The sequence below is a fragment of the Dasypus novemcinctus genome, chromosome 2 (assembly GCF_030445035.2).
Source record: "Dasypus novemcinctus isolate mDasNov1 chromosome 2, mDasNov1.1.hap2, whole genome shotgun sequence".
Taxonomy (NCBI): domain Eukaryota; kingdom Metazoa; phylum Chordata; class Mammalia; order Cingulata; family Dasypodidae; genus Dasypus; species Dasypus novemcinctus.
Window position 1 is genome coordinate 42,235,679 of NC_080674.1, and position 26,395 is coordinate 42,262,073.

The following is a 26,395-nucleotide window of genomic DNA, read 5'->3' on the forward strand; positions in this document are numbered from 1 at the left end:
CAACTACTTGATTTGATCCAAAACTAAAACTATAATGTATATAACTAGAAAAAGAAATAGCTTGTGTGTTTTGGTTATAAAATAAGACTATATATAGAAATGTATTTATATATCTATTGAACTTTATTTTAAAACACCAATGATTACTTTTAGCAGGCATTAGGCATAATTCAACTCTAAGCTCTTTAAATTTAAATACAAAATAGTTCTTACATACCTGTGTAACTGTTCATCTTTATAGTTTCTTAGGTTTACATTTGGCCACTAGAAAAACATAATATGTTATATACATATGTATCAATTCCCAAACATTGAGGAAGATAATTGTAACAAAATAAGACAATCAATGAAGCATCTTGTCATACCTTAAGTATGGTCCCAATGAGATTCCAATTCCATTCAAGATTCTCTTTATGTTGAAGGACTTGGCTGTCTCTTAGGTTCATTAAGAGAGCTTCCTCCGTATCCTAAAATCAACAGAAAGGAATAAGAAAAACTAAGGCACATTGTTCTCACATCAGAACACTAAATTCAAACTTCAAAACCAAAAGGAAAGATCTTTCATTTAAGGATAGAATGTCAAGGGTTTTTAGTTTTAAAAAGTTAATCAAAACACAACTTAATAGCCTAAGTCATTATAAAATTTGGAAGACATTCAAAAATGCATATACACGAACAAAATTACAAATGTAGTGGTTAAGATTTAGGAAACTGTGTAAGTTTAAAATCATGATTTCACCTCAATACCTTAAGAACAAATATATCTTTCTGAACTCGGAGGTACTGATCCCGTTTCTGATGTGTTGCAATTGCTTTCTGAATAATGTGATCTAAGTGAAGGCTATAAGGCTTAGGTCCTCGTTTCTTCATTTCATGAAAGCGTTTTAAGCAATTTAAGGCTGCACTGGCTCGCCTAATGAGAAAAAAATTCAATTAATATTGTGCCAGACTAGCATAATTTTAGATATTACTTTGATAAATTACTCTGTTAAAGCTTAAATAAATTCAAGGCTAGAGATTGTTAATTTTTAAAAAGTCAATTAATCAAACTTGAAGCCACAAAGAAAATCAAGAACACTGCTGATTTCTATGAAGAAAAATTAATTATTTTGACTCAAACATGTCTCTACCGATCTTTTCTTCTATAGCGGACAATTTTTATATATTTTTTCAAAATTAGAAGTTGGAGGTTTACAGAGAAGTCATGTAAAAAAATACATCATTCCCATATACCCCTATTTTTGACACTTTGCATTAGTGTGGGACCTTTTTATAATTGATAAAAGAATATTAAAATATTTTTGTTAACTACAGTCCATAGTTTATATTAGGTGTATTTTTCCCCATATAACACCCTATCATTACCAATTTGTATTAGTGTTGTATATTTGTTATAATTCATGAAAGTGTATTCTTATATTTGTACTATTAACTACAATCCATCATCCACAAAAGGGTTCACTGTGTTATAGAGTTACATGTTTTGTCTTGTATACACTGCTTTTAAGAACTCTTTCCACAAGATCATAAGCCTAGCTTCCTATATTTTCTGCTCTAAAAGTTTTAAAACTGCTTTTCACATTTAAATCCTTAATCTACCTGAAACTGATTTTTGTTTATGGTATGAGAATAGGATATAATTTTATTTCTCACACATATAATCAGTGATTATCAAATACTGAATAGCCTCTATTTTCCCCACTGATCTGCAACTGCAAATGGTATCTTTTAAAAAATTATACCTAATTCCTTGTTTGTGGTGTGTAAAAGTGTAGTTTTGAAGAATCTGGTAGCAATCAGGACTAATAATGTTCAGAACTTCTGCTAAAAACGAATCAGATTTTGAATTTAAAAACTTTGGGCTGTGTGGATGGGCAAGCATGTATTCTATCAGTAAAGAGAGTTTACTAAGCTGAAAAAAGACTTTGAGGAGGACGACTTTCATTGGAATTTTGGAATTTTTTTTCTTCCCCTTCCCTTCCCCTGCCCTGCTGTTTTTGTTGTCTATGCCCATTCACTGTGTAACCTTCTGCATCTATTTCTCTTTTGTCTTCTCTTTCTGTCTTTCTCCTCTAGGATTCACCAGGATTCGATCCTGGGGACCTCTGATATGGAGAGAGATTCCCTCTTAATTGGGCCACCTCAGTTTCTGGTTTCTGCTGCGCGTCACCTTGACTCTCCCCTTTGTCTCTCTTTTGTTGCATCATCATCTTGCTGAGTGACTCACTTGTGTGGGCAATGGTTCACCACGTGGGCACTTGGCTTGATACAAGAGCACTTGACTTGCTATGTGGGCACTCAGCTCACCACATGGACACACAGCTCACTGCTAGGGCACTTGGCTCACCACATGGGCACTTCGTTTGCTACGCAGGCACTAGCTCACTGTACAGGCATGCTTTCTCTTTTCCACCAGGAGGCCCCAGGGATCGAACTCAGGTCCTCCTATATGGTATGCAGAAGCCTTATCACCTGAGTCACATCCACTGCCCTGAAGATAATTTTTTGATTCCTGAAATAATGGCCATAATTTGACCCAGAGTTTAGGTCTACCAGCTTTGGGAAAATACATTTTCCATCATGAAATTACTGAAATAAAAGCTGACCGCTACTACTACTGATGTAAGCCAAGAATCAGAACTGCTATGGTCACAATACCTAGTTTATAATATGACTCAGTCTGTCATTTTCAGTGACATAATTAAAATTAATTAATAAATTAAAAATCATTTATAGTGAGGCCCATAGGGGTACTTTTGAATAAATACTGCTGATTAAACTTTTGGATAGTGCATTATAACCATTAATAAAAAAATCATAGCAGGAAACGGATGTGGCTCAACCAAGTGGGCTCCCATCTACCACATAGGAGGTCAAGGGTTTCATGCCCAGAGCTTCCTGGTGAGAGCAAGCTAGCCCATGCAGCAAGCTGGCTCACGCAGAGTGCCAGTTCATGTGGAAATGTGGCCCCATGAAGGAGAGCCACCCTGCATGGGAATGCCATCTCACACAGGAAAAGCTGCCCCACACAGGAGTGCCGGCCGACGTGAAGAGCTGGTGCAGCAAGATAACAAAACAAGAGACAGGAGAGAAAATAAGAAGACGTAGCAGAACAGGGGAGCTGAGGTGGCACAAGAGAGTAACTGCCTCTTTCCCACTCCACAAGGTCCCAGGATTGATTCTTGGAGCCGTTTAATGAGAATACAAGCAGACACAGAAGAACACAAAGAGAACAGACAAAGGGGGGAACGGGGGGGACGGAGAGAAATAAATAAAAATAAATCTTTAAAAAAAAAATCATAGCTCCAAATAGCTAACAAACTACATTTCACAACATTTATCCAGAAAAATATTAATGTGACAAATTTTTTTTTCTGCTCATGAGGAAAAAATATGATTCCCTTGGTCTAGACATAATCTTTACCAATCAAAAAGATTCCTGCTAGCACTTTCTTACTGAATTCCCCACCTTTATTTTTTTATATTATATTTGTTAGCACTGAAATTCCAACAGAAAAAGTTATATTATTATACTTTTAAAATAAAGTCTATGTTTGCAATATCTCCTTCAGTACTAAGAGTTCAGCTTACTTCTATGTCTATAATACATTTAAAAATCACAAAATCATTGCTAGCTGAAATAATTCATAGACAAATAAAAGTCTGGATTGTGCTAACATAAAATATTCCTAAAAAACAACATTTTAGTGAGCTGGCAGAAAATCTATGGCCTTGTTCAGAGGCACGTTAGGAAAACGTAATTTTACTATGTCATAATACTTTGTGACCTAAAATAGAAATGACTAAATATTTTGAGAACTATTAATTTTTTCTCTTGTCTGTAAGGCTTCCTTAAAAGTCTTTCCAAGCATAACTTATATATACTCCTTTTAGATAAAATGAGAAGGGCATTTTAGTAGATATTAAATATATCAAGCATAAGCATTGATAGAACGCTGATACTTACAATCGTTTTTCCTTAGGGATATCAAAGGATGCAGCCATATTCATTAGAGTTGGCAAGCAGTGCAAATGATGGCTATGTGAATGAGGAAGAATTGTGTTTGCCTAAAATGAAACGTAACATTTTATATGAGTTTTCAGATACACAAATTATTTTATTATAGATTATCTGCAGATGATACTATATTTGTGATGACTAAAACACTCTGAATAAAGGTTTTACTCATGACATTGACTTATTTCCCCAACAGATAATTATAATTTTTACCTTATCCTCTTTCAGCAAGGTCAGATTACAACAAGTATAAAAATATACATATTAATAAAACCATTTTCATTGATCTTTATTAAGACATCAAATTGTGATTTTTAAGTGGTATCCAGGTAAACTCAATTCTTAAGTAACTAAAAGGACTATCTATCAAAACTTTGATCCAGTACTATAATATCATAACTTATGAGTTAAGTTTTAAAAAAACAGCTTCTCAAATGGGTTTATTTCCTAAAGCAACAGTCTTTAAAACAAGAATTTCACTCCTTTTTCTCCATAACCCAATGAGGATAAGTAAATCAATGAAATGTGGAAGCCCAAATGTATAAGAATAAAAAGCAATGAACACCATTATATTCAAAATTATCAGCTTTTGAATTTTTAAAGAATTCTGGTGTATGGGAGGAGAGAAAAGGATAAAATTTATATAACAGATTGCTTCATATAAAAGTAAATAATTTTGAATATGGATATCCTTACTTGAAATAATAGTAGGTAGGTAGATGGTAAGCTACAAGGCATCAAGGGCTCTTTGTGAGGCAAAGACAAACATTCATTAAAAATGCACATAGTTTTGAGATAATACAAAGCAACAATATAACCTGCTTTATGAATTAGAACATTGAAGGGATCAAACAAAGAATCATGTTACTAAACTTACCATATGTAAAAGCTCTCCTAAAAGGATGGTAGCTCTAACTGAGATATGGTCATCGCTGTTTGTTATCACTTCAACCAAACCCTTTGAAAATCAAAAGAAAATGTCATTGTTGAAGATTATATAAACAAACACTTTTATGTACCAGATATTTTGCTGCTTTGAAATAATTTCATTAGAGAAGTTAAAATAAAATAAGGTTTATAAGTCTACCTCTAAAAGTCCATTACGAATAAATGCAGAAAGTATCAGTGCCAAATAATTATCCATGAGGTCTGGCCTGGAAATAAACACAGCACAGAAACAGTTTAAGTAATGTTTTCCTAAATTAGATGACTTAACATAAGACCAGTAATTGTAATAATTGGAAATACTTTTGTATTTAAATTCTACCTAGATCTGGCACGATGAGGAAGAATAGTTTTTGCCTCAGCTGCTACGAAGCCATCTGAAAGCCTCCAACTGTCTTGGAATCTACCTGGCTCTAAAACAATAAAATTAGTAATTAGATGAAAATTATATATCCCTGAAACAGTTTATTTTTTTATGAGATTTAAAAATACACATATATATTTTTTAAAGATTTATTTATTTTTATTTATTTCTCTCCCCTTCCCTCTCCTGCCCCCAGTTGTCTGTTCTCTGTAATCCATTCGTTGTGTTCTTCTGTGTCCGCTTCTGTTGTCAGTGGCACAGGGAGTCTGTGTCTCTTTTTGTTGCATCATCTTGCTGTGTCAGCTTTCCGTGTGTATGGCCACCACTCCTGGGCAGGCTGATCTTTCTTTCACGCTGGTGGCTCTCCTTATGGGGCACACTCCTTGCGAGTGGGGCTCCCCTACGCGGGGGAAAGCCCTGCATGGCACAGCACTCTTTGCGCACATCAGCACTACGTGTGGGCCAGCTCCACACCGGTCAAGGAGGCCCTGGGTTTGAACCACGGACCTCCCAAGTGATAGGCGGACGCTCTACCCATTGAGCCAAGTCCGCTCCCCCCGAAACAGTTCTGGTAAGTGTACAACCATGGGTTGTCAGGTTGTGAAGAACTTAAAAGTAGACTCACAAAAAACTATTTAAATAAACATACAATGATCCAACTTCCTTCATTTTGAGACTCAGGGGATATTCGATGAAAATAAGAGTTAGGTAATGTAATTTAAGAACTACCCAGACTTTTTTATTGTACATTTTGTCTCTTTCTTTCTTGGCCCATCTTTTTTGTTTCATTACTCATTTGCAAAAGCTAGAATGATACAGAAGAATTTACATTTTCTTTTTCATTTTTGAAATTATTTTTATGCCAAAATGATGCAGTAAGAAAAGAAGCTGGTGTTCAACATTTAGGACAGTATTTTTCCTTCTAGGGATTGTGTCTCTATTAGTAAGTAACTTTAAAAATGACAATATATGAATAGATACAAATATATCTCAATACTTACCTACACTGAGCAGTGCTTCTATGAACTCTTCAGTCACAACAGGTAAAGGAAGACGAAAAATGTCATAAAGCACTTCAAGCAGACCTCGCTGCAATAGCAAATACAGTTCACTTATTTTTACAGAATAAATCTTTCTTTTAAAAAAGGATTTTTAAAATGTGCTATTCACAGAATAAAGAAAATGATAAAAGTAGTATATTATATTGTAGGACACTACTGTATCAGGCTTATAATAGAGAAGGGATAACTACCAAATGCTTACTACATATCTCATTTAATCTTTTTAATAAATCTTTCAATATGCCCGTTGTACACATGAAGAGACAGATTTAAAGGTTAAAAATAATTTTCTCAAGTTCATGGAGCCTCAAATAATAAAACTGGATCCAAACAATAGTGAGTCAGATACCAAAGACCATAATCTTTTCCCACTAGGCTGCAGAGTAAGAAATCAACTTAACTGCTTCTTTCATTATTCCCTGCTTATAGATCTTCTGATCTATAATCTTATCCTTCCATTCCTATGATCTAAATCCCTTTCATTCACATTTAAGGAAGGTGCCACTGGCTAATAATTTTTTTCCAACTGTAGGTTTGGTTTATATATATAAATTTAAAAAAAAGGAACAAAAACCAAACAAAAACAGCTGAGGGAAAAGGGAAGAACCACTTGAAGAATATTTTTATGTCTCCAAATTCAATTTGTTTTAGCTAAAAAATACAAATTCCTACACACTAATGAGTTTAGGAATGTATCGAATAAATAAACATATAAATACCAGTAACTCAAAACTACCATTTCAAAAATAAAATTCATAACATTATAAAAATTAAAATTACTTAGCATAAGATGCGTAAATATCATATTTACTTTTTTGTTAAAAGTATTTCTGTATTGTTTGAATCTTCTTGTAAATGCCCGATAGTGCTTGCATAAAAAAAACAAATCTGAGTATAAGGCTGAACGAATAAAGCATAATTGATTGCAGATTTTCTAATCTAATTTTTAATATAGTTATTACACCAAGTGGCAGCATTTCAAATGATTCATATTTATACTTTAATTAGTAAATATTTATTCATATATATTTTAAAAGCCTTATGAAACTAAAAATTCATAAGGAAATCATATTATCTAAAATGATTTCTTACACTAATTTTTTTTTTTTACAAACTAATGCCCTCAGTTAAGACTCTAGGGATGAAAAATAAAATCTAGGGATAAAATAATCAGTATTTTTGTACCTACCCGTATTTCCATATTTGGTATGCAAAGTACCCCAATTAGAGACTGGATTCCAGAGTTTCCAGGTTTACATAAATTAATAATACCTAAAAGAGGATAAAAAGAAAAAAAAAAAAATCACTGACTTGACTCAAAAAAAAACCAATATAAAATCTGTAATATTTTTCCCAGACTAAAGTATAGTATTATACTATTTGGTTTTCAAAATTGATAGTATATTTCAAGTATTCTCTATTGCTCTAGTATTTAGAGATGTATCACCAATAACTTTATAATTTAAATTCCTGTCTCTATTTGTTTCATATCCAAGAACTGAATTTCATTAATCTGAATAATGAATATACCCGTTTGTTGATGAATGAGTCTCTGGGAATAAGAATACTGGAGAGAATACGACAATGGTATGTTTTCCTTATTTAATGTCCTCTTCATCTAAAGGAGAAAAGTTTACCTGGTAGTTGTATTCAAAATTGATAGTATATTTCAAGTATTCTCTATTTCTCTAGTATTTAGAGATGTATCACCAATAACTTTATAATTTAAATTCCTATCTCTATTTGTTTCATATCCAAGAACTGAATTTCATGAATCTGAATAATGAATATACCCGTTTGTTGATGAATGAGTCTCTGGGAATAAGAATACTGGAGAGAATAAGACAATGGTATGTCTTCCTTATTTAATGTCCTTTTAATCTAAAGGAGAAAAGTTTGTCTGGTAGTTGTCTTTTAAAAGTTTAATTCTAAAATTTATTGTATGCACTTAAAATATCACCGCCAGAATTCAAAGTAAATTATATGGATCAAAAATTTTTAGGGAACTTTAAACAATTTTAAGCATATTAAAACCATATGCCACAAAAGAAAGGCGTATGACAATCCAATAAACACTAATAGGGCATTCAATATTATTAGACAACAGGGAAATGCAGCGTAATACACAATGAAGTACTATAATACAAACTACACACTCATCCAGAGTGGCTAAAATTAAAGACTAACAACAACAAATGCTGATGAAGATGAAGAACAACTAGAACTCACTGCTGATGGGAACATAAAAGAGTACAAGTATTTTAGGAACAAGTATAGCAGTTTCTTTTAAAACTAAACATTCATCTATCCTATAACCTAATAATTCCATATGGGTTTGACCCAGGAGAAAAGAAAACTCATGTCCGCAAACAGGCTTGTACAAAACAATTCACATTTTTACTTTAGAGCAGTCAAAACTGGAAACAGCTCAGATGTTCACTATCAGGAAGAACACAAAACAAACTGTGATATGTGCATCAATGGAATACCACACAGCAATTAAAAGGTACACATTACTGATATATATAACAACATAAATGACTCCCAAAATCATTATGTTGAGTGAAAAAAAAGGCCTCACACAAAAGTGTACATACAGTATAATTTCACTTTCATAAAGTTCTAGAGCAGGTAAAACTGATCTATGACGAAAAAAATCAGAAGAGTGACTGCTTCCTGGGGGAGTGGGGTAGGGATTTTTTTTTTTTAAGGTTTATTTTTTATTTATTTCTCTCCTCTTCCCTCCCACCCCAGTTGTCTGCTCTCTGTGTCCATTTGCTGTGTGTTCTTCTGTGACCGCTTCTATACTTATCAGCAGCACCGGGAATCTGTGTTTCTTTTTGTTGCGTCATCTTGTTGTGTCAGCTCTCCGTGTGTGCGGCACCATTCTTGGGCAGGCTGCACTTTCTTTTGCACTGGGCAGCTCTCCTTATAGGGCGCAGGGGACACCCCTGTGTGGCAGGGCACTCCTTGCGCGCATCAGCACTGCGCATGGGCCAGTTCCACATGGGTCAAGGAGGCCTGGGGTTTGAACCGTGGACCTCCCATGTGGTAGGCAGAAGTCCTAGCCATTGGGCCAAGTCTGCTTCCCTGGGGTAGGGATTAACTGGAAAGGGGAATGAGGGGATTTTCTGAGATGATGCTAATGTTCTATGTCTTAATAGGGGTTTGAGTTACATAGATGTAAACGTTTGTCAAAATTCCTCAAGTAGACTCAAGATTTGTACATTACACTGTATATAAATTTTAATCTCTAAAAGGAAAAAAAAAGAAAAGAAAAAACTGTAAACAAATATTGAACTTTAATAATGTACCTGCTGAAGTGTTTAGTAGTGAAGCATAACAATGTCTGCAGATTACTGTGAAATGCATTAGAATAATTTAAAATGGATGATGAATACATGTAGGAATGGAGATGCAAATGGAGAGATATGTAATAAAATAAATACAGCAAACTCTAGGTGGTGGGAGTTTATGAGTGTGCACTGTACAATTTTTTGAACTTTTTTGTATGTTTCAAATTTCGTAAAGTGGGGAAACTTTTTTTTTAATATATAGGACTCTGAAATTCCCTATTACTTCTGGCTAACTATAGATATTTATGAGTAATCATATTTTCTTCTTAAATTTAGGTTCAAAAATCAATATAAAACACAAAAGGTAGCCTTATTTACTTAAATCAGTCAAAAGGTATTTTCAAACACTGATGTTTTAGGAATGTGAATACAATAGTCTAAAAAATAGACTTTATAGATAACACTGTATATAAACATAGCTTATTGAAACTCATGAAGAAATGTGTTCTGAAAGTTAATTTGTTGATGATTTGAAACTTGAAATATATCATAGAAATCATGTTACAAATAAACACAACTTAAACTCATAAACAGTACTGCATAATCTAAATACTATTGAGGAAATTATTTTTATGGGAAAAAAATGTCTTCAGAGTTCTAATTTGTCATGTCATTATTTCTCTTAATTCAATAGGAGGGTAGAAGACTCCCAACCTTCTAAGTTTCTAATGATGGACCAGTGCTCAGGGGCTCCAGGAGAAGTTAAGAGTTGAAGAATAGTAAAGAAAGAGACTGGCAGAAATTAAAGACTAGTGACAAGCACAATAGGCTCTGGAAATAGTAAGAATGAGGAGACAGCTGCAAGGCTGTACTGATAGTTAAAGCGACAGAAACTGCTCTAATGTCAAGGAAGGTGAGGATAATGGCTGAAGCTACAGAAAAAAAGCAATATGGAGTTCTGAGGTTAAGGGCAGCGATAGTTAAGCTTGGCAGGAAAACTGAGTTAGTTTCTATGTTGAAAGAGAATGTGGGGACTGGTGAAGAATGAAAAGGAAGTGTGAAGGTTGGGCCTGATAGAATCCTATGGCTGTCCACAAAGGCAGGGTAGAAATAAGCAGTCATGAAGTATGGCAGGGCTTTTTACCAAAGTTTTAAGAAGCCAGATACATCCATGGAAATACAATGACTAGGGTCCAAGTCTATGGCTGGGATAGTTATTTGTACAAAAAATATATCTGAAAGTTAGAACTACTGAGGTATGCAGAAATGTTTAAATTTTCTTGTTCTGCTTACTTGCTATACTCCTTGCCACGCTATCCCTTAAATTATTCTGCAAAGTCAAGAAGAAAAAAGATAACCATTAAAATAACAAAATAAAAAATGTTTAGTGTTGGTATTCTCTTAAGAAAAAGGTTTGCTTTTTATTCTCTAGAAAGATAAAATATATATAATCCCTATTTTCAAGTAATTTGGGAATACTCGGGGCCTATTTTGCTTATTTGACATTTTTGACATTACTATGTTGTATTTTTAGGTAACAAATTTTAGATACATATACTGTTAAAACAACATGTTTTGTTTTATAGATCAGCTTAATGTTGTAAATTGCTCAGCTAGTCATCACCATGATTTGCAAATATTCAAAATATATATGTACACTGAATACAATAAAAGCTGTGTCCTTTTTTCCATTACAATTTTTTATCATATATTAATAATTTTTGTACAAATTCCTTTAACTCTAATAAGATATAAATTAAGATTAATCTGTATATTGGATGATACAATAATAATTTAACAATTTTTAAAAATAGTCGTTTTTCTTTCTTATTGGATGGTATAAAGCATTATAAAGTAGCTTACCTGCCCAAGACCGGAATGTTGCTATGATTCCCATTTTACTGGCCAGAAACCGTGCCTCTCTGTCTTCTCTGGTAAGAGGGAAAAAAAATTTTTTAATGTTTAAATTTAGAAAGGGAAATTTTCCCTGGAACTATATCAGAATAAGAGGTATCATTATTTCACAAGAAATTAAACAAGATATAAAAAAACTGAATAAAGATCCCATCTACCCCAAAGCAAATTATCAAACTATATACTGACCCCCAATTTAAAATTTAACATGGTTAAAAATAAGTTACATAATGCTGCTTTTCTGTTTAGTCCTGTTCCCGGCTCTTTCTGAAAACTATTCTTATACGGCTCATTAATATTTTTAAATGAATATCAGAGAGAATATTAAGTCTGTTAATAAGCAACTCTGTTCCCAGGTTGTCCCTTAGCATGCATGCATGCATGCATAGATAGATAGATAGATAGATAGATAGATAGATAGATAGATAGATAGATAGATAGATAGATAGATAAAAAAATAAAATAAAATAAAAAATTACCACATAAACCTCACTTTTACCACATACATTCTCTTTACTTCAAAATCCTTGCTGCAAACTTATGAGCATTTCTAACGTGCTCGACAACCCATACATTCACTAAAATGTTATTACATACCTAGATATTATCATCTTCCTTGACAACTGTGTATTCAACTATCTCACATTTATTCCTTTCCCTGTGATAGTTATAACAATTAACAGCTATTTATATTTATTAAACAATTTCCATGTGTGGCTTACAGTTGTTTCAATACTTGTTAGTAATCTTGTAGACTTTATTTATGCCAACTCAACCAGCATCCTTACTCTATCAATGTCTATTTGTTCCTATGCCATGATTTTTCCTTCCCTAATAAAATCATTACTGTTTGTGAGGGTACAGAAATTCAGAAAACTGGGAAAGAAAAAAGAACAGAAGGAATATTAAAAGCAATGATAGAAAATCAAATTAGATAGTGGTGAGCAATCAGATAGTCTACAAAAGAATGAGATGCCAGTAAAAATTCAGACTAAGCTCTACAGCACCATCAAAATGAAAATATAACAAATTAAAAATAGGGCTGCAGGGGGTGGGGAGAGGGCAAGAAGTGAGACCAAAACACCCAAGAGATAGAGCTTTTTGGGCCCTTCTCAAAAATATTAGTGCTATACTTATATCTCCACCTTATTAGATACAAATTTGTAATATTTTTTGAAGTTCTCATTTCCCTTTTCTCTGGTCATAATGATTGTACCCTCAACTGGCCTGCCATCTATCTGCCCATACTCCAAAAATGAAGGTGATATGCAAAACCAAATAGGAAAGGAAAGATTTTGGTGGAATGTACCCTGGTCCCAACTCAATATGTGCGATTATCTCTTGCTCACTATGGTAGGCAAAAAGTGTAAAAATGCCTTCCCTCTCCCAAGATTCCATGCCCTAGTCCCTGATTCCTGTGAATATGATGAAATATAACTGCTGTGATTATGATTACTATACGATTGTTGATCTTAAGATAGGGAGATCATCTAGGTAGCTTTGCTCTAATGGAAGAGACTTCTCTAGCTGGTGGCAGAAGAGGAAATCAGAAATTCAAAGCATGAGAAGGATTCTAGGCACTGTTGCTACCTTTGAGCTTGAAGGGGTCATGAGCCAAGGAATGAGGTCAGTCTCTAGAAACTGAGATTAGGCCCTGGCTGACTACCAGCAAGGAAACAGGAGCTGCAAGGAAATGAATACCGCCAACCTGAGTGAACTTGGAAATGAATTCTTCACCAGAACCTCCAGATAAGAGCTGTGCTAGACTTCTGACTTACAGCACAGTTAGCTAATAAAAATGAGTGTTGTTTTAAATTGCTACTTTCTGGTAATCTGTTGTGCAGCAACAAAAAAAGGCATACATGCCCCATCAATAAAGAGAATATTAAAATTTCAAAAGGATAAGCAAAGAAAGGGGCTTATGAATATCAATTCATAATTTTAATTATTAAAAGGAATAAAGCTTTGTGGAGTCATAAAGAGAGGCAATCTCTTTCCGTTTTTTAGCTCAGGTTATGATACTAAGTCCAAAGAGATGGACATGACTGAAAATAAGGGACTACTATTTTCAACTCTGGAGAAAAATGAGAAAAACAAAAATATTCCAGATTGCTCTAAAGCTTAGTGAAGAATTTTAAAATATGTACAATTTATCAAAATAAGTATGAATAAAACTGAACAATCCTACTAGAAAAACACCTCTTGGCATATTAGAACTGCAGATTGTATATTACCATAATCTCTGAATCATATTAAGATAGAGCTATCCTTGAATACATAGTGAACATGTGCTTTTCTCTACAAAGACTCAGAAAAGTATATTTCCTTATTTCTAGAAAACAATCTTTTCTCTACCCCCATTTATTTCCCCGTAAACCTTACTCTCAAAATTCTACATATTACATCTTCCTATCTACTCTATTTATTAAAGAGCACCTTCATTCTATTTCCTATTGTCAAGTCATTTATTGAGTCCCTTACTGTTAATTATGCTAAAAACACATACAAAAGAAAAACAATGAGCTATGGTTTTTCTGTAGCCTAGCTTACATTTTTTAAATAAGAAATTCTAAAACTTTAAATTTCCTGTTTTTTTTTTTAAAAAAACTAATTTTTTAAAAACAAGAGTTAAATACATGAGACAAGTACAACATAATTCAATGAAACAGGAAATCTCCTTAAACTTACATTTCACTGACTCTACATGCAATCAGGCAAACCTAAAAGCTTTAATATGAACAGACACACTCCTCTCATGAATTATAAGAAACAAATGGTACCTACTTGAGCTGTCCTTCAGCTGTATCTGGACTATGCCTGTAGTGAAAATCGGTATAAGGTGCTAAAATTCGCTAAAAAAAAAAAAAAAAGAGAGAAGTCCTTATTATGAAAGTCATTCCTATAAAAAAGCCAAAATTAATTTGATTTCTCTACATCTTTAATTAGGTTTATTGCCTGAGAGATTTATTTCTCCAAAAACATCATAGAGGAAGGAATATATTGAGTGATTTTTAAAAAAATGTACAAATTTGAATTTATGAACTTAACTTGTAATTGAGATACAACATTTGAAAAAATAGTGCACAACTCATAAATGCAGTTTAATGGATTTGCTCAAACTAAACACACACGGCTAACCAGCACCATATGAAGAGGACATTAATTATCTGTATCCTAAAAACTCCCTTATTAACCACCTGCCATTACTACCTACCCCAGGACAACCACTATCATGACTTACAACATGAATTAATTTTGTGCATTTTTGAACATTATTAAAATGGTTTCATTTTATAAATTTCATTCTTTTTGTTGCTGCTATAAAGAATCAGTATTCTCTTATATTTACTCATATATTTACTTTTTCTGATACTTTATTGCTCCCTGTATTTTCCTATTTCTCTCTTAATTTTTCTTCTAACATTCCTTTTAGACCACCTTTCTTGTATCTGTCTGTCTCCCTCTCTTGCTTTTTAAACAATAAATATTGATCATCTCACAATTTCTCTGAGTCAGAAAGGCTAGGAGAGGCTCATTTGTATGGTCTGAGCTCAGGGTATCTTGGTTAATCAAAATGTCAATCATGGCTACAATTATCTTAAGGAGCTAGAAGGTCTGCTTCCAGGATGGTTCAATCACAAGATGCTGGTTGCTAGCAAGAGGGCAGAGTTCTTCCTTAGGTAGGCCTCCGACTGGGCTGCTTTAGTGTCCCAATGACATAAAAGCAAGAAATCCAAAAATGAATAAAGCCGTTTTTATGTGTTTGTTTTTAATTCCCTTGAGTAGTCTTCTCTATTTTCCTTTTTTTTTTTTTTTAGAGAAATTACAGGTTTACACAAACATTATGAAGAAAACAGAATCCCCATATACCACTCCTTTGCATTAATGTGGAACCTTTGTTTAACATGATGGAACAATATTATTATAATTATACACTGTACAAAAATACATTGTATGATTTCAACATTTTAAAATTTATTACAACTTGTTTTATAACTAACATATTGTTGATCCTGGAGAATGATCCATGTGCGCTAGAGACGAATGTGTATTCTGCTGCTGAGTGAAATGTTCTAACTTGTCTCTTAATTCTACATGGTTTACAGTATCAATCAAGTCTTCTATTTCCTTACCGGTAGTCTGTCTAGATGTTCTAGCCATACTGAAAGTACTGTATTGACATCTCTTATTATTAACGTAGATAGGTTTATTTCTCCCTTCAAATCTGTTACTGGCTTCATATAGTCTGGGCTCTACTGTTAGGTGCATATATAATTGCTGTGTCTTCTTGTTCAACTGAATTAACCCCCTTGATCAGTATATAGTGACCTTCTTCATTCCCTGTTACAAATTTTTACTTAAAGTCTATTTTTATTTGATATTATTAGTATAACTGCCTTAGCTCTCTTTCATTTACTATTTGAATGGCATTTTTTTTTCCATCCTTTCATTCTCAAACTACTTGCACATTTAAATTTAAGGTGGGTCTCTTGTAAACAACATATAGTTGAGTCGTGCCTTTTTATCCATTCTACAAATCCCTGCCTTTTGACTGGAGAATTTAATCCATTTACAAAATATGTATTTAGAAAAAGTACTAATAACACAGGACTTTATGTTGCCATTTTGCTATTGGGTTTTTCTAAATCTTATTCCTTTTATGTCTCGCAATTCTACCATCAAGCATTCATATTTATTTGACTTTTTTATAGTGTATATGAGTCCCTTCTTATAATTTCTTTATATATTTTTCAGAAATTTTCTTTGTAATTACTATGGGACTTTGAATTAACATCTATAACAATTATGTTTGACTTGATACCAACTTAACTTCAATATGCAAACATATAACACCAGTTCTATCTCCCTCTGTGCCCTCATCTTTTTTGTTGTAGTTGACTGAAATTATATATTTACACATTGTATGTCCAAAATCATTACTGATTATGAATTTGCATATTAGAACCTGTAAGGAGTAAAAAGTAGGGTTAAATACATACCAAAAATACATTTTACAGTACTTACAGCTATAATTACCTCAATGGTTACCTTAATCAGCAGTCTTTATTTCTTTATGCCACACCAATCCACTAGGATGGTGTCCATTCCTTACAGTCTGAAGAATTCCCTTTAGCACTGATTATAGGGAAGGTCTAGTGGTGACAGACTCCCTCAGCTTTTGTTTATGTAGGAATGACTTAATCTCACCCTATTTTTTGAAAAATACTCTGGCCAGATATAAAATTCTTAGCTGACCATTATTTTCTTTCAGACCTTTAAATATTTCATCCCATGGGCTTCTGGCTTCTTGTTTTCATCATTTCTGATGAGAAATTGACACTGAATCTTACTGGGACTCCCTTGTACATAATACACTGCTTTTTTCTTACAGTTCTCAGAACTCCTTTCCTGTCCTTTGTATTTAACAGTTTGACTACTATGTGTCTGGGTTTATTTCTCTTCAAGTGTATTCCATCTGAGTTCACTGGGCTTCTTGAATGTGCATATTCATGTCTTTCACTAACTTTGGTAAGTTTATTGCCATTTTTTCTTTGAATATTCTTTCTGTTCCTTTCTTCCTTCTCCTTCAAGGACTCCCACAATGTATATATTGATGCACTTGATGGTATCCCAAGGCCTCTTAGGCTCTGTCACCTTTTTCATCCTTTTTCATCCTATTCCTTAGCCCAAATCATTTCAATGATTTTCTTTTCAAGTTCACTGATTCTTTTCTGCCAACTCCAATCTGTGTTGAAATGCTCTAGGAAATTTTTCATTTCAGTTATTGTGGTCTTCAACTGAAGTATTTCTGACTGGTTCTTTCTTAAAATTTCTGTATTGTGGTTTTTGTATTGTTCATTCATTGTTTTCCTGGTATTCTTTCCTTCTTTCTCTGTGTTTTCCTTTATCTCCTTAAGCATAGAGAGTAGGGTTTCTTAACAAGAGGTTCATGACATCGAATTGAAATTCAAAAAAAAACATTATTCTTGTTAGGATGTGTTGGAGTGGTGTGATGTATTTATTAAATACACAGTGTAGTGTGAACTTAGTTAGGGGTCCAGGCATTTCATCTGACTGGCAAAGGGGTCCATGGAACAAAAATGGTTAAGAATTCCTGGTACAGAGGATCATTTTTTTTTAAAGCATGCCCAGTATGTTCAAAGTCCAGTCTTATTTGTTGATGGTTTTTGGATTTTTATCTTGTTCCTTTAGATGGGCCACCATTTCCTGTTGCCTTGCTTGTCTTTTAACCTTTTGTTGCATTTGGTAAATTTTAGTAATTTGAAGTGTTAACTCTGGGATTAAGTCCCCAAACTGTTAATTTAGGTTTGCATTCTGCTAGTGATATAACAGATATATACAAAAATAAACAAGCCAAAGCAAAAAACATCTTTTACCATATTTGCAAAATGGCTCTGCATTGGCTGGTGCTCTACTTCTAAGTTTGGCCCTCCTATGAAGATCAGCCCAAGGCAAAAGTGATTTGCATGGTCCTTTCTGTTTTTTTCTCAACCTGAATCTTGTCCTGAGCTTATGCTTGTTCTTGGTTTTAGGAAGGACCCCCTTCTCCACTGTTTACAGGAATTAAATGGCCCCTCTATTCCATATAAAATAGATTTTCCCCCCTTCCCAGATGCTCTAGTGTATAACTTAAAGCAGGTAATCCTTTGCTCCAGGCCACTTTGACTTACTGTTTATTATACTGCTTTAACTATTCACAAGCTGATTCTTCCTGCAGGAAAAATTCTGGGAGGGTGAGACAGACAGTTTCCTGGTTTGGTCTTTCATGTTACTACCCAAGAGATGGCTCTGACATACAGGTATCACAGCATGCAGATAGGATTTACTCTATCCTCTCCACATCAGGCCCTGAGACCCACAAGGGGAGTGCAGGCTGGATGCACACTGTGCCTCAACCGGGGGGGGGGGGGGGGGGGGGGGGGGGGGGGGGGAGCAACTGGTAATGGCGCCGACAGTGTCTTCTACTGTTTATTAAAACTATGTTTTCTTAATTTGGCACTTACCTGTTTACTTCCTCAGTTATTCCGTTTTTCAGAGTTCTGAGGAAAAGTGGTACTGCCAGTTTTAGTTAGTTGTTCAAAGATTATGTGAGGGAATGGCACCCTGGAGGATCTTACACTGCCATCTTGGTCAACCAGAAGACTTTACCTTTGTATTTGAAGGATATTTTCTCTGGTGAGTTGGCAGCTATTTTCTTTCTTTAAAGATACCATTCTATGGTTCTGGCATCCATCTTCTTTCTGTTTAGAAATGAGCTGACAGACTTGCTCCCTTGAAAGTAATGTGCCTTTTATTCTCAAATTGTTATTAGGATTTTTCTTTGTCTTGGTTTTCTACAATCTTAACATGATGTACCCATGTATTCTTTTCTTTATATTAGCTTATTTGAAGTTTTCTGAGCTTTTGTGAGCATGAAGAAGTTTTAGAAGTAAAATTTTGGTGGTTGTCCTTTTGGGTATTTGCTTCCCTCAATTTTCTCTCTTATTTCTGAAGACTATAGTCATGTTTTATCCTTTTTTCCTTCTCTGTTTATTTCCTTTTTTTTTTTTTAACCCTCTCTGCCTCACTTGGGATATTTTTATTGACCTTTCTTCCATTCTACTGATGATATCAGCTTGTCCTAGATGAATTCTTAATTTCATTGAAGTTTGAATTTCAGATAATATAATTTTCAAAACTAGAATTTCTATTTGATTTCTTAATATATATATGCTAATTTTCTGGTGATATTCTCCATTATTTCATCTTTTTCCTCTTTTTCTCCATTTCCTGAACAGATTAATTATGATTATTTTAAAGTCTTTTTCCTCTAACTGCACTATCTAGGTCACCTGTAGGTCTGTTCTCAGTTTGCTCTACAAAATTGGACTTGTGCATCCCCACTATCACATGAGACAATTTCATAAAATCTTTTAATATTTACAGGTATCTTCTGCCCATTCTGTTTCCCTAGAGAACACTGACTAATACAGGGCCCAAGGGGGAAAAAAGCAGTTGCAGATAATCAATGTAAATTTACTGTTCCCTAGAGGTCTCTCAACTTTTGCCCAGGCCCTTCCTCCTTGGAGGCTTTATCATCCATACACAGCTGATTGTGGCATATTCCACTATGCTTTTTATGAGATTTTGGCATAGTAGCCACTACCTTGTGTAGCTTAATTCAGAAGATGTTTGGAGGGTGTGATAGGTTAATGTGTCAACTCAGCAAAGTAATTGTGCCCAGTTGTTTGGTCAACCAAGCACTGGGCTAACTGTAATATGAGGACATTTATGGACTTTAGTCATCAGTGAGTTGACTGCACAGATGGTTGATCACATGCATGATCAACCAGGGCGAATGCCATCAGCAAAGAGTGACGTTTTCTCCAATCAGTTGAATGCCTTAAAAGGGGAAGTGATTTCAGCATTCAGAGACAATTTCCCAGCTTGTCTTTGGACAGCCAACGCCTCCCAAGTATTTATCAAAGACCTTTCTCTGACATTCATCAGAGGCCCTGGTTTGCAATCTACCTGTGGAATCTGGACTTGTGCATTCCCATGGTCACGTGAGAGAATTTCATAAAATCTCATATTTACAGATATCTCCTTTTGATTCTGTTTCCCTAGAGAACCCTAACACCATTTGGTACTAGGAGTGGTTCTTGAGGAACAGAATCTTAAACATGATTTCTGGAGTGGTTCTGGGAGTTTTGCAATTGGCACTCTACTCTATTTGGACTCAAGGGTACCGATGGCTCCCTTTCCAATAATGAAGAGGCCACTAACACTCCATGGCATGAGTTGGCAAGGAAGATATATAAAATATCATCACTGGATTTCCCTACTTCTATGCTTAAAAGAGGCAAGGATCTGGGTGAAAGGGTTTTCAACACCTTAACAGTGTTGTAGAGTCAAAAGGTACAATAATGCTGGCTGGCTCCTCCCAGATACTCTGGATACAGTTATAAAAGAAAGGGATGAGCTAAAGCCTTCAAATTTGTAATTCATGAATGATGTGAAAGTTTCTACGTGTGCTCTGAAAGAAAATCTTGTTGTATGTAGCCACAGGCTAGAGATCTCTGAAAACCAAACTTAGACTTTCATTGTATGAGTACCAAAGTTCACAAAGGAAACTAAAGTCCCAACCTTTAGTTTCTACTATTAAATTGAAGGCATTGATTGGAAAGGAGTGAACCCTGAGGATTGGGATGGAGACATAAGGGATGATGATGATATCAGTGGGGATACTGGAACCCTAATTCTGCTCAGACTTTTGTCAGATAAACCTGTGATGGCCTGTCCTATGGAGACCACACTTTGTCAAACTTGTATCACCAGCCTTCTGCCTGCCCCAGGGAATCTGGACCTCCTTCCAGCCCTGAGATGGGTACCAGCCAAAGTAAAGCCTGTACTGCCCAGCCTCTGTCCTGCCCCAAGGAATTTGGACCACCTCCCAGTCCTGAGACAGGTACCAGGTGAACTGCAGCATGTACAGCCTAACCTCCACCCTGCCCTGAGGAATCTGCCTTCTAACCCCTGCCTGAAGAGATTAATACTGCTTTACCAAATGAAAATGCAAAGGAATGCCCTGAGTTCAGTAGCTTGCATGGCATTTCTAATCCTTCTCTTTACCCACCCCCACCACCCTTCTTCTCTTCCAGACCTATTACTAGACTAAAATCACAACAAGTTCCCAGAGGCAAAATACGTATGCCATTAGGACGTATGCTATAACTCTAAAAGAACTGCATGAGATTTCCAGCTTATATAGACAGAAATCAGGGGACTATGTGTGGGAATGGATATTAAGGGTATGGGTCAATGGTGAAAGGAATATAAAGTTGGATCATACTGAATTTATTGATATGGGCCCACTAAGCAGAAATTCTGGATCCAATGCTGTAGCTCAAGGGGTTAGAAAGGACTCTAACAGTTTATTCGGGTGGGTTTCTGAAATAATGACCAAAAGATGGCCTAGCATGTCTAAGGTTGAGATGCCGGATTTGCCCTGGTACACAGTAGAAGAGGGAATTCAAAGGCTTAGAGAGATTGGAATGTTAGACTGGATTTACCATTTGAGATCTGCCCACCCATCCCAGAATTTCCAGAGGACATTGCTTTAATAAGGACTGTGAGGAATAAATTTGTAAGACTAACTCCCTGTTCACTGATGAGCTCTGTGATTGCTCTTCTCTGTAGTCCAGATATTACTGTAGGAAAGGCTGTAACAAAATTAGAATCCTTGAACATTACGGGGATGATGTGCTCTTGGGCCAGTAAAAGTCAAGTATCAGCGGTTAATCAACGAAGACAAGGTGGGCATGGCCACTGCAATGAAAGGCAGACTAAAATCAGCAATCAAAATACACTGAGTCCCATAGAATTATGGCACTGGCTAATAGATCATGGGGTACTGTAGCAGTTTGATATGGTTATGAATTCCAAAAATAGATATTAGATTATATGTTGTAATCTGGTCTGTACCTGGGTGTGATTGAGTTATGATTAGGGCTTTGACTGCGCCACATCATTAGGGCGTGCAGACTCACAGATAAAAGGCATGACAAAGGACAGAGTTGAGGGTTTCTGATATTGGAGTTTTGATGTTGGAGTTTGATGCTGAAGTCTTAAGCTGGAGCCCCAGGAAGTAAGCACACAGAGCAAGAGAAGCAAGCCCCAGAAAGAGAGTGCCTGAGCCAGGAGAAGAACACAGAGGAATAGAGATGGCTCCTTAGCCATGGCAGAAACCCAGGGAGAGAGACAGAGCCATTGCCCTGGTAGTCTACAGCTGACCTTGTGGAGAAAACAGAGGAGCTGAGCCCAGAGGAACCCAGGAAGCCTGAACCCACACAGACGTGGGCAGCCATCTTGCTCCAACATATGAAAATAGACATTGGTCAGGGAAGTAACATGCTTTACAGTCTGGTATCTGAAAGCTCCTACCCCAAATAAATACCCTTTATAAAAACCAACCAATTTCTGGTATTTTGCATCAGCACCCCTTTGGCTGACTAATACAGGTAGTGTGAAATAGATGGGCAATCTACTAAATTCCTTCGGGATCTGTACAAGCAGAAGAGTTTCAGGTTGAGTTGAACAAAACCATAACTTGAATTACAGACACAGAGAATCACGGTCCCTTAATCAACTCCCAGACTTGAGACAGTTCACAAACCCAGACCCCCTTGAATAAGGAGAAGGCCAGGTCCCCTGGGGGAAGGATCCTGTTACACTGCCAAAAATTTATACTGTTAATCTTCCTCCCACCTTTCATCAAGGAGACCTACAGCCTTTTACCAGAGCAACTGCGCATGGGGAAAAAAGAAATGATGAGACACTTCAAGGATTATTAGACACTGGCTCAGAAGTGACATTATTTTCAGGAGACCCAAAACGTCACTACGGTCCACCAGTCAGAGTAGGAATTTATGGAGGTCAGGTGATTGATGGAGTTTTAGCTCAAGGCCATTTCACATTGGGTCCAGGGGTTCCCCAGCCCATTCTGTGGTTGTTTCCCTAGCTCTGGAATGCAAAACTGGCATAGACATACTCAGTAACTGGCAGAATCCCGACACTGGTTTCCTAACTTGTGGAGTGAGTGCTATTATGGTAGGAAAGGCCAAATGGAAACCACTATATTTGCCCCAGCCTAGCAAAATAGTAAATCAAAAGCAATACTAGATTCCTGGAAGGACTGCACAGATTAGTGCTTCCATCAAGGGTTTGAAGGATGCAGGGGTGGTGATTCCCACCACATCCCCATTCAACTCTCCTATTTGGCCTGTGCAAAACACAGATGGATCTTGGAGGATGACAGCAGATTATTGTAAACTTAACCAGGTGGTGATTCCGATTGCAGCTGCTATCCTAGATGTGGTATCACTGGTTGAGCAAATCAACACATCCCCTGGTACCTGGTTTGCAGTTATTTATCTAGCAAATGCTTTTCTCTCAACTGCCATTAAAAGGACCATTAGAAACAGTTTGCTTTCAGCTGGCAAGGTCAGCAATATACCTTCACTGTCCTGCATCAAGAGTAGATCAATTCTCCAGTCCTATGTCATAATATTGTCTGCAGGGACCTTGATCATCTCTCCCTCCCACAAGACATGCCACTGGTCCATTATATTGATGATATCATGTTACTAGGACCAGTGAGCAAGAAGTAGCAAAGACTCTAGACTTACTGGTAAGGGATTTGTGTGAGAGAGGATGGGAGATAGATCCAACAAAAATACAGGGGCCTTCTACCTTGGTGAAATTTTTAGGTGTCCAGTGGTGTGAGGCATGTTGAGATATCCCTTCGAAAGTGAAGGATAAGCTTTTGCATCCGGCCCCTCCTACGACCAAAAAAGAGGCACAATGCTCAGTTGGTCTCTTCAGATTTTGGAGACAACACACTCCTCATTTGGGTATGCTACTCCAGCCCATTTATCAAGAAAAATCAGAAAAGCTGCTAGTTTTGATTGGAGACTGGAACAAGAGGCTCTGCAACAGGTCCGGGCTGCTGTGCAAACTGCTCTACTACTTCAGCCTATGATCTGGCAGATCCAATGGGGCTGGAAGTTTCAGTGACAAATAGAGATGCTATGTGGGGCCTTTGGCAGGTCACATGAAGAGAATCACAATGAAGACACTTTAGATTCTGGAGCAAAGGCTTGCCATCCTCTGCAGATAACTACTCTCCTTTTGAGAAAAAGCTTTTGGCCTGCTACTGGGCCTAAATAGAAACTGAATGCTTAACCACGGGCCATCACATTACCATGAGACCTGAGTTGCCTATCATGAGCTGGGTATTGTCTGCCCACCAAACCATAAAGTTGTGCGTGTACAGCCGCACTCCATAATAAAGTGGAAGTGCTATATACAATATAGGGCTTGAATGAGTCCTGAAGGCACAAGTAAGTTACATCAGGAAGTAGCCTAAAAGCCAATAGTCACCACCCCTGCCATGTTACCTTCTCATTCCCAGTCCACAGCTTTGGCCTCCTGGGGAGTCCTTTACAATCAGTTGACTAAGGAAGAGAAAACTTGGGGCTGGTTTACAGATGGTTCAGCATGATATGTAGGTACCACCCTGTAGCAGTTTGATATGGTCTACGAATTCAAAAAATAGATATTGGATTATGTTTGTAAATTGGTCTGTCTGAGGTTTCACTTTTACTTTATTAAATTATGATTAGGGCTTTCATTAGTAAGGTTTTGAATCCCTGCCCCTTGGTGGGTGGAGACTCACAGATAAAAGACATGATAAAGTAGAGAGTTGAGAGTTTTGGCTGGAGCCGGGGAAGCACACAAAGGAACAGAGCAGCTGAGCCCAGAGAGAACTGAATCCCAGGAAGAAAGAGAAAGCTAGAGAGCCTGATGGCCTACAGCTGATATTGGAATAAGCTAGGCCCACATAGCAAGAAGGCTAAATGTCAGCAACCATTCTGCTCCAACACATGGCAACAGACTTTGATGAGGGAAGTACTTTATGCTTTATGGCCTGGTAACTGTAAGCTTCTACCCCAAATAAAAACCCTTTATAAAGGCCAACAAAATTCTGGTATTTTGCATCAGCACTCCTTTGGCTGAGTAATATGCACCCAAAAGTGGACAACTGCAGTGCTGCAGGCCCTTTCTGGGACATCCCTGAAGGACAGTGGTGAGGGCAAATCCTCCCAGCAGACAGAACTTTAAGCAGTGCACCTGGTTGTTCATTTTGCTTGGAAGAAGAAATGGTCAGAGGTGCTATTGTACACTGATTCATGGGCTGTTGCAAATGGTTTGGCTGGATGGTCAGGGACTTGGAAGGAACATGATTGGAACACTGGTGAAAAGAGACCTGGGGAAGAGCTATGTGGATAGACCTTTCTGAGTGAGAAAAAACATGAAAATATTTGTGTTCCACGTGAATGCTCATCAGAGCGTGACTCCAGCAGAGAAAGATTTAAAAAATCAAGTGGATAAGATGACCTGTTCTGTGGCTAACATTAACGCTCAGCCTCTTTCCCCAGCCATTCTTGTCACTGCCCAATGGGCTCATGAACAAAGTGGCCATGAAGGTAGGGATGGAGGTCATGCATGGGCTCAGCAACATGGATTTCCCCTCACCAAGGCTGACTTGGCTACAGCCACTGCTGAGTGCCCAATGCAGAGACTCACACTCAGCCCCCAATGTGGCACCATTTCATGAGGTGATCAGCCTGCTACCAGGTGGCAGGTTGATTACATTGGACCACTTCCATCATGGAAGAGGCAGCAATTTATTTTAACTGGGATAGATGAATACTCTGCATATGGGTTTGTGTTCCCTGCATGCAGTCTTCCAAAACTACCATCCATAGCCTTACTGAATATCTTATCTACCACCATGGCATTTCACGCAGCATTATTTCTGATCAAGGAACCCATTTCACAGCAAATGATGGGTGAGAATGTGCACATGCCCATGGAATTCACTGTCTTAGAATATTCCCCATCATCCTGAAGCAGCTGGATTTATATAATAGAATGGTGGAATGGCCTTTTGAAGATTCAATTACAGCACCAACTAGGTAGAAATACATTGCAGGGCTGAGGCAATGTTCTCCAGGAGATTGTGTATGCTCTAAATCACTGTCCACTCTATGATGCTCTTTCTCCCATAGCCAGGATTCATGGGTCCAGGAATCAAGGGGTGGAAATGGGAGTGGCATCACTCACTATTACCCCTGGTGATCCACAAGGAAAATTTTTGCTTCCTGTCCCTGCAACCTTAAACTCTGCTGGTCTACAGGTCTTAGTTTCAAAAGGAGTATTGCCACCAAGGAAC

The 26,395-nt window shown here is 36.5% G+C and overlaps 1 protein-coding gene across 4 annotated transcripts in view; it reads right to left on the reverse strand.

The window, feature by feature from the left end:
- The window catches only part of RICTOR (RPTOR independent companion of MTOR complex 2), a 156,433-nt gene that overhangs the window by 40,326 nt on the left and 89,712 nt on the right, over positions 1-26,395 (reverse strand). For all 4 annotated transcript variants that reach the window (XM_058308178.2, XM_058308164.2, XM_058308169.2 and 1 more), the window contains exons 9-19: positions 14,383-14,450; positions 11,548-11,615; positions 7,578-7,660; positions 6,329-6,416; positions 5,286-5,376; positions 5,106-5,172; positions 4,896-4,976; positions 3,968-4,068; positions 748-913; positions 366-467; positions 218-264 (exon numbers count right to left, since the gene is read on the reverse strand). In XM_058308178.2, coding sequence (XP_058164161.1) covers positions 218-264; positions 366-467; positions 748-913; positions 3,968-4,068; positions 4,896-4,976; positions 5,106-5,172; positions 5,286-5,376; positions 6,329-6,416; positions 7,578-7,660; positions 11,548-11,615; positions 14,383-14,450 — 962 coding nt within the window. The remainder of the gene's footprint in view (positions 1-217; positions 265-365; positions 468-747; positions 914-3,967; positions 4,069-4,895; positions 4,977-5,105; positions 5,173-5,285; positions 5,377-6,328; positions 6,417-7,577; positions 7,661-11,547; positions 11,616-14,382; positions 14,451-26,395) is intronic.